We start from the raw sequence: 9,503 nt of genomic DNA on the forward strand, positions 1-9,503 counted from the left end.
ACAAGTGACATACACGTATGGACATTTATTAGTGGATGTATTCTTGATAAAATCAGACTTGTGTTTCTTTTTGTGAAGTGAATTCATCATTTGTTTATTATCATATTGAACATTATTAACATTTTTTTAAAATATAATACAATGGAGTTTACTAAACGGATTAGAAAAAGTGGTATGCTATACAGGCATAGGGATAAATTACAAAAAACAAATGGAAACTTGGCGAATGTTGTGGTTAGTTCATCGACATCATCTAATGACTGCCTTGGCGAATTTGTAAGTGCTTATGTTTGCATGCTTAAATTTTATAAAAATGTTCATAAATTGGAACATGTTTTGTGTTTTAGGTACCCGAAAATACACATTCGGAAGATGCTGCAGCGCTTTCAGATTATCAATGCTGCTGATACTGAAGATTGTAATGAAGAAAATAGTAGTTCAATATTTCAACAGATGGCATTCGTTGAATGTGTTAAATATTGGGCTTTAGCTACAAATCAGACACACCATTCTGTAGAAATGATGCTTGAAATGCTTAGGGAAAAGACTGCGCAAAATTTTCCCAAGGACCCAAGGACGCTCTTGAAAACACCAAGAACAGCAACAAATATTACAAATATTGAAGGAGGACAATATTGGTACAACGGTTTGCAGAAGTGTATCATCAATAATTTCAGGTGAGAATCAGAAAAAATGTCTTGATGGTGTTTTCAACTCATTGAATTTTCAGTTTCAGGGACGACGAAATTGATGTGGAAACTATTTCTATTAATATTTCTATCGATGGCTTACCCTTACATAAGAGTTCGTCCACGCAATTTTGGCCAATACTCGCAAATATACATGAACTTCCTGACTTTCCTGTCATGACTGTAGCGATTTTCTGTGGCCCCAAAAAGCCAGGAAATCTGGATGAATTTTTAGGACCCTTAATCACTGAAGTAAATTCATTAATGGCCAATGGAGTTTTTGTAAAGACCAGAAAGATAGGAGTAAAAATACGAGCAATAATAGCAGACTCACCAGCCAGAGCATTTATAAAAGGTAAAATTGTAAATTGTTTTAATTGTGTCAAAAGTTACTAATTAACTATTCACGTCTTTAGGTGTTGCTTATTTCAACGCGAAGAATGGGTGTTTGAAGTGTAAATGTGTTGGAGAATTTAACCACGATTCGAATACAGTTGTGTTTAGAGGCATTAACGCTCCTCTCCGAACTGACAAGGAATTTAGAGAAGCATCCCAGACCGCACATCATAAAATCTTGACACCTCTACTGCTACTGGATAATTTCGACATGATACAGAATGTTATTATCGCAGACGTACTGCATTTGATATACTTGGGTATTATGCGAAGATTACTGTTTGGGTGGAGAGATGGTACCTTAGGTAAATACACAAAGTGGGCTTCCAGTACGATTGAACAAATTTCTAAGTGGTTAAAAAATGTTAAATTACCTTATGAAATTCATCGTAAAACACGAGATCTATATTGTTTGCGACATTAGAAAGGCACAGAATATAGTAGTTTTTTTTTTCATTATTCAAGCTTTGTTATCCTAAAGCACTATTTACCAGAAGACGCATACGAACATTTTATGCTTCTATTTTGTTCAATTATATTATTGTCGTCAAACATTTACAAATCAAATTGGAAACTTGCTGCCGAAATGCTTGAGCAATATGTTCTAGACTTCGAGAAGATTTATGGTGTAAAGTATATGACCAGCAATGTTCACAATTTACAACATATTTACAAGGACGTAGATAAATTTGGAAAATTGCCTACCCTTTCAACCTTTAAATTTGAAAACGACTTACACTCCATGAAAAATATGCTCAGATCAGGATACAAAAATTTGCAACAGATAGCTAATAGAAAAATTGAATTAATGAATTTTAAACCTATAAATATGACTAAAGTACAATTTCCTTTCCTTAAAATTCAAAAAAATGGTAGCATGCAGTTACATTTACGAAGTGGTTGTCTACTGAGAAATTATTTTCCTGATTCTTGGTTTTTGACAACTGATAATTGTATTGTGAAGTACCATTCTGCTACTAAAGAACACGGATCAATTGTTATTCAGGGTTTCAAATTACTTGATTGTTATGATGCATTTGATAGTCCATTTTCTTCACAAATATTGCATGCGTTTGAAGGTGATATAAAGAAAATTACTCGTTCAGCGTCCGAATACAGATGTGAAGATGTAAAATGTAAGCTGGTAGCAATTAATAGTGTCGAACCTGATGGATCCAATTTTTTTTTCATTCCGCTACTACACTTTTTTATAGAATAGAAATTAGTTATGTAGTTAACAACTAAACAAACATGTCAAATTGAATCAAATTTAACTAATATATAGAGCGTATAGTAAGCCTTAGTTAAATGGTTTTACGAGAATTCATTTTTTATGGCAATTCACGTTTCTGTTATTTTTAAACACATTCTGTAGAAACATAATGCGACCAAGTTTTTAATCTTTTTATTATTAATTAATAAATGTATTCAAAAACTTCTTAACATCAACATCTTTTGTTGTGAGAAGTAGGTTTTCGTAACCCTTGAATCATGCATCTTTCCTGGCTATGCTTTAATTTTTTTATGAAAAAATCTTTCAAGCATTGATCTGTTACCAAAGTCAAATGGGTTGTACCTATCTCTCTAAAAACTTCTAAGAAATTAGGAAACATTTTTATCGGTATTTTCGAGTTTTCTTTGCCTTGTCCTGACCAACTAATTTGCGTACAAAATGAACGATTCAGTAACATATCCAAAGCATCTAACATTCTATTATTACTGTTTGTTTCACATATGTTATGGGTAAGCCAATCAATAACAGATGTTTTAAAATCGTCTTCCTCAAGACTTTTGTCAAAATCCTTTAAATCTTTATGGTTATCGATCGGATCCATTGAAAATGATGGTTTTTTTCTTTTTCTGTTTTCTTGCTCCAAACTGTTAATGAACAGATCCATTTGTACCGTATTTAAATTAACTTTTTTTTTAACTCTTTAAATTCCTCTACAAGAGCACCTAACGTTGGTACGATCTGCTGCTCTAGTACTTTTGTTAAATTATTAATTTTATCTAATCCTATCAGTTTGTTGGAATTTATGTCGCTGATTTGTTGAATTAAACCACCTACAACAGCGATCAAACTTGTGATTGCATTTTCCATGTGATTTGTAGGAGAAAAGCTATTACTTTGCTCTAATTGAGAAGGAACTGAAGGAAAATCCTTTCTAGTCGTTTCTGGTGCAACACTCGGCTGTGCTGATTCCATGAATTCATTCGTAGTGTCTGTTTCTAACTGTGAACAACCTTTGGGTGAAGTATTTGTATCTAATTGTGCACAACCATACGGTAAAATGTCTCTCTCTAACTGTGAACCACCTTTAGCTAAAGTGTCTGTCTTGAATTGTGAGCAACCTGTAGCTAAAGTGCCTGTTTCTAACTGTATACAATTTTCAGACAAGGCGTTAACTTTGTTAGCATTTTCTAATGCTCTCTGGCCAAATCGCTGCCTATACATAGTTTTTACGGATTGTATGATACAAGAATCATCACTCGATTCTCCTGACATATCGCTAAGTATAGCTATACCTTGTTGTAAAGATAAAATATTTGATTTTTGAACTACACACGCTTGTCTCGTCCATCCAGATGAAGGAGTACTTGTTTCAACTTTGATCAGCTTAGCTATGTCTCCTTTGGGCCAATACACATAACTTTTCCCAGCACTGGTACTCTGGATCCAACCATCTGGCACTAGTGTAAGTTCAGAAAAGCCTTTGGGCCATGCGTCGTTATAATCGAAAAAGGCATAATATCTGCAACAACAGAAAAAAGTTTAATTTCATTTGGTTTCTTTGAATTTGATGATAAAAATACCTTCCAATGATTCAGGTAACCCCTTACAAAACACTATGCTGACAAAGCTGGATCATCAAAATATAAAAAGCTATATTGAACGCTGTTGAAGCACGCAATGTTGAAGTCTGAAAATACAAAAAAAAAAAAATAAAAAAAAATAACTTAGTTATCAATTTTACGACGTTTCTATTGAAAACAAAACAGGTGAAAATATATTTTAAAATGCTCAATACGGAAATAATAAAATTTTTACACGTTAGGTTGGTTCATTCACACCGATATAATGATAAAGTTTACATGTCCATCACATGAAGATAATTAATCACAACACAAAGCAAAGCCGATATAAATACAGCAATAGCATTGAGCTTTTAAATGCAGTTAGATGTAATCACTTTTAAACGATTATAAAAAAAACAAGCCGGTCTCGTGGTACAGTCGTCAATTCGTACGACTTAACAACATTCCCGTCATGGGTTCAATCCCCAAATAGACCGCGCCGTCATACGTAGGACTGATTATCCTGCTATGGGGGGGAATCAATTAGTCACTGAAAGCCAAGCCCACAAGTGGGTACAGGCAGGCCTTAACCGAAATCGGTTGTTGAGCCAAAAGAAGAAGAAGAAGAAAAAAACAAATTGTGACTGCCTATTTCCCGACACAACAAAATAATCTTTGTGCACCGTTGTTGTTGGAGAGATGAAAAAGTTTTCTAAATTTTTAACACGAAAATAACATATGTTTCACACGTTAAGTTGGTTCTTTCTCACCGATATAATGGTAAAAACACAACACAAAGCAAAGCCAATATAAATACAACTAACATTGTTTCTGAATAAACACACATACATGTAACAACTTTTGCACGATTATGAAAAGAACACGGTCATTGAATCAAGATCTGGAACATGCATCTATTTCTTTTACGCACAATATTAAATATATGGAAACACTTAAACGGTTTGTATCGCACTATTTTGTGTACTCATAGCATACCGGGTTTCAATCAGCCCCACAAAGTAGGTTGTTAAGGTGCAGGTTGGTGAACAGTATCACTTGGATCAAAACCACAAAATAACTATAAGATTTGTTATCACTCAACAATTTCTCTTCCATCCACTTTCAGATTCAACAGCAAACTACGTAGCTCTTCAACGCGCACATCACCGGCAAGCTTCAGCCGAGAAACACTAGTGCCTGGTGACGGGTAGGGGGTGGGGGGAGAACAGTTGTAGCGGATAGCATACCTGGCTTGGTGGGATAAACAAAAGCGCTTATCGCCGCCTCGATTCCTGCGAAAGAGCAATCAATGGATTGCCTACAGCGAGTGGACAAGTGACAAGGAGGAAGTAAACAGGACAGTAGCACATACACTTTGTTATGTATGTGAACGCAGGATAAGTGACAGACGTCAACAGCTGTCATCCAAGCAGACCACGCCGCTTGCGTCCGCGCTTTTTGGACTTCTTTCTCTCTCTCCGATTGCCATTGTTATCGCGTATAAAACGAATTGTGTAAACCCGAAGTATTTTCCTAATAAACCAGTGAACTCACAACAGTAAATACAGAACATTTGGTGTCAGAAGTTCCGGATTTACGGTCCACAGTCTGTAACGTACATTACCCTTGTGAGAGATTCACTGTGAGAAGAAAAACTTACTTTAAAATGACGACACTAGATCCATCGTCTATGGCTGCGCTATCCCGCATGATCGCGGAAGCCCTAAAAACAGCCATCGGATCAGCGGCAGGGGAAGCACGCCAAGATGCAACACCCTCGACGTCACGGGCACCGTCATTTTCTCATCCAGCTTATCGCACCACCGAAGGGACCGTCTGCGACTATTTCGACCGAATGGAATGGGCCCTGCAGCTGAACGGTATCCCTACCGAAAAGTACGCCGATTACGCGAGAGTCCACATGGGAGCCGAGTTAAACAACGCGCTAAAGTTCCTGATTGCACCGAAGCTACCGCAAGAGATTCTGTACAAGGATCTCCGGAAAACGCTCGAAACGCATTTTGACAAACAGCGCAATAAGTTTGTCGAAAGCATCAAGTTCCGGCAAATTACGCAGCAGCAAGGGGAAAGCATCGCACAATTCACATTACGCCTGAAGCAGGGAGCTGCTCATTGTGATTACGGAGAGTTCTTGGACCGCATGCTCATCGAACAATTGCTACACGGACTATTGGAACGTGGTATTTGCGACGAGATTATCGCAAAGAATCCAGTAACATTTAAAGATGCATGTGAGATCGCCAGCACGCTGGAAGCAACACACAACACCGCGCAGGAGGTTAACGCAGGGATGCCGTCCGTCGAATCAACGAATAAGTTGGGTTACGAGCAGCCGAAGACAAAGAAGACACCTGCATCTCGTGCTACGTCGAAGCCCAGCAAGTCAACACGGCGAGAAACGTCCCAAGGTAAACCAAAACAAGGTACAACAAATCCAGGTATGTGCAATGGTTGTGGTGGAAACCACCTCCGAAATCAATGTCGTTTTCGTGATGCTCGTTGCAACACGTGCAACAAAAAGGGACACATTTCTAAAGTGTGTAGATCTCGGAAAACTAACCACGATGAAGATTCTATTAATCCCGTAAACACCCGCCCAGAAGCCTCCATCGATTACGTACAAACGCTAAATGCCCTACAAACAACTTCGCCATCCGGGAAGAAAATGGTAGAAGTTACGATCGATGGACATCCTTTACACATGGAGCTTGACACAGGAGCCCCATGCGGTATTATTTCGGAAGCAAAGTTAAAAACAATTAAAAAACAATTCCGCTTACTTCCATCCGAACGACAGTTTTCTAGCTATTCAGGTCACAGCATCACCTGTTTAGGACGTTTGCCAGTTAACGTAGCCATTGGGTCTGCAAATAGAAAACTAAACGTTTATGTTGTTTCGGGAACATCCGAGCCGTTATTCGGTAGAGAATGGATCGCGCAGTTTTCAGATCAGATCGATATAAATTCCATGTTTGCTCCTAATGTTTCTGTCCAATCAGTCACTGACACAGAACCATCAGCCATTCAAAAATCGAAACTCAATGATCTTTTGGAAAATTTTCGAGAAGTTTTTAGCGATACCCCTGGAAAGCTAATTGGTCCTCCGGCAAAAGTACATCTAAAGCCTGGCGCCACACCTATTTTTTCTAAGGCTAGAGAGGTACCACTTTCTCTGCGAGAGCGTTACGCAGCAGAAATCAACAAAAAGATTGCAGCAGGCTTTTACGAACGAGTAGACTACTCCGAATGGGCTTCACCCACACACATCGTTGTTAAAAAGAACGGGAACATCAGAATTACGGGTAATTACAAACCGACTGTTAATCCTCGTATGATAGTCGATGAACACCCCATCCCGAAGGTCGAGGACATTTTTAACAAACTCAAGGGAGCTGCCTTCTTTTGTCATCTCGATTTAACCGATGCATACACCCACCTTCCTATAGACGATGATTTCAAGCACGTCCTTACGCTAAACACTGTTACACATGGTCTCATCCGACCGACCAGAGCAGTTTATGGAGCCGCCAATATCCCAGCAATATGGCAAAGGCGTATGGAAAGCGTTCTGCAAGACCTAAACAATGTGGTCAATTTTTACGACGACATAATCGTAGCCGCAGCCAATTTCGACAACCTGCTCGAAACCCTCAAAGGTACACTACAGAAACTAAAAGATAACGGACTCCGGCTTAATCGAGCGAAATGTGTATTTGCTGTTCCTTCGTTAGAGTGTCTTGGTCACAAGATCGATCGCCATGGGTTGCACAAATCCGACAAACACATTGCCGCAATCCGTGATGCTCCACGTCCAAACACCCCGGAAGAGCTGCAGCTATTTTTAGGCAAAGCTACCTATTACAGTTCGTTCATTCCGAACCTTTCAACACGAGCTCGTAGCTTACGTGATTTGCTCACAGCGCAGACATTCGAATGGAATGACGACGCGGATGAAGCCTACCAAGATATTAAGGAAGCGCTAATCTCACCGCAAGTCTTGGTACAATACGATCCTACACTTCCCGTTATCTTAGCCACGGATGCCAGCAAAACCGGTTTGGGAGCCGTACTATCACACCGATTGTCTGACGGAACGGAACGCCCCATAGCTTATGCTAGCTGCACGATGTCCAAAACAGAGCAAAAGTATCCGCAGATAGACAAAGAGGCGTTAGCAATCGTGTGGGCAGTGAAAAAGTTCTTTCACTATTTGTATGCACGTAAATTTACTTTAGTGACGGACCATAAACCGCTAACACAAATTCTACACCCCGAGAAATCCCTTCCAACGTTGTGTATTAGCAGAATGGCGAATTATGCTGACTACTTGGCACACTTCAACTTCGATGTTGTATTCAAGCCTACAAATCTCAACACGAACGCTGACTACTGTTCGAGAATTCCGAACAATTCTAATGTCAACCAATTCAAAGACGAGGGAAGAAGCTCAGGCGACGATTTTGAACAATTTGCGCATGTCCAAATCGAACAACTGCCAGTAAGAGCAGAGCACATTGCTCGAGAAACACGCAAAGATCCTCACCTAGGAAAAATCCTTCAACACCTTGAGCAAGGTCAAAACCTCGGACAATATGGATACAAAGCACCCGAATCGAAGTACACAATCGCAGCCAACTGTTTACTCTTTGAGCACCGAGTAGTCATACCAAGCACACTACGTCAAGCCATTCTTAACGATTTGCATGTGGCACACTTCGGCATCGTTAGGATGAAAGCCTTAGCCCGATCATATGTCTACTGGCCCGGCATCGACGCCGATATAGAGAAAACAGCTAAGGAGTGTCACGCATGTGCTCGTTATGGACCAACACCTCCCAGGTTCGACAGCCATCACTGGGAGTATCCGAGTGCTCCCTGGGAGCGCATCCATATTGACTTCGCTGGTCCCGTATGCAACACTATGCTGTTAATTGTTGTCGACGCTTTTAGTAAATGGGTCGAAGTCAAGCCCACAAACACTATAACTTCAGCAGCAACAATTAAAATTCTAGACGAACTCTTTGCAACGTATGGAGTACCGATCACCGTAGTATCCGATAACGGTACTCAGTTCACCGCAAAGGAGTTTAAAGAGTTCCTGCAAAAGAGTGGAGTCAAATATCACAAACTCACCGCACCTTACCACCCAGCAACCAATGGACAAGCCGAACGTTATGTCCAAACGGTGAAAAATGGTCTCAAAGCTATGGGAACAACAAGCGCTAACCTCACACGCAACTTAAACACATTCCTACAGCATTTCCGTAAAACTCCACACGCCGAGACGAAAGACTCTCCAGCCAAACTGTTTCTTGGACGAAACATTCGTACTCGACTCGACCTCGTGAGACCACAAGCTGTTCACGCCAGTGTCTCCGAAAGACAAAAAGCCCAGTTCCGGCCTGCGTTTCGAACTTTGCCACCTGGACAGTCCGTCTACGTACTATCAGGCAACACGCGCATGGACAAGTGGATTCCGGCTACCATCTTCGCCCGATTGGGAGACCTACATTACGATGTGTTGTACAACGGTCAACATTTGAAGCGGCACATTGATCAAATTCGACGGTTTGAAATGAAGACCAACGATGAAGAAAAAAG

At 39.9% G+C, this 9,503-nt stretch overlaps 1 protein-coding gene and 1 long non-coding RNA gene across 2 annotated transcripts; one reads left to right on the top strand and one right to left on the bottom strand.

The window, feature by feature from the left end:
- Positions 1–396: 396 nt before the first annotated feature.
- Positions 397–1,509, top strand: LOC120955016 (uncharacterized). The gene is made up of 3 exons (XM_049606232.1): positions 397–677; positions 731–1,044; positions 1,106–1,509. Exons 1-3 carry the CDS (start codon positions 454–456, stop codon positions 1,507–1,509), a joined length of 942 nt encoding a protein of 313 aa, XP_049462189.1. The 5' UTR covers positions 397–453.
- A 965-nt stretch (positions 1,510–2,474) lies between these two features.
- LOC120956107 (uncharacterized) lies at positions 2,475–5,229 on the bottom strand. Its single transcript, XR_007451989.1, has 3 exons — positions 4,878–5,229; positions 3,900–4,006; positions 2,475–3,838 (listed from the first exon to the last, which is right to left on the bottom strand). It is a non-coding gene; the product is annotated as an uncharacterized LOC120956107 (long non-coding RNA).
- Positions 5,230–9,503: the final 4,274 nt, after the last annotated feature.

The sequence above is a fragment of the Anopheles coluzzii genome, chromosome 2, assembly GCF_943734685.1.
Source record: "Anopheles coluzzii chromosome 2, AcolN3, whole genome shotgun sequence".
Taxonomy (NCBI): domain Eukaryota; kingdom Metazoa; phylum Arthropoda; class Insecta; order Diptera; family Culicidae; genus Anopheles; species Anopheles coluzzii.

Excerpts from the sequence above, each read along its gene's own strand:
- LOC120955016 (XM_049606232.1), top strand. The coding sequence starts at position 454 with ATGGCATTCGTTGAATGTGTTAAATATTGGGCTTTAGCTACAAATCAG. Across the intron at positions 678-730 it reads TGTATCATCAATAATTTCAG|TTTCAGGGACGACGAAATTG; the intron begins GTGAGAATCAGA and ends TTGAATTTTCAG. Across the intron at positions 1,045-1,105 it reads AGCCAGAGCATTTATAAAAG|GTGTTGCTTATTTCAACGCG; the intron begins GTAAAATTGTAA and ends TCACGTCTTTAG.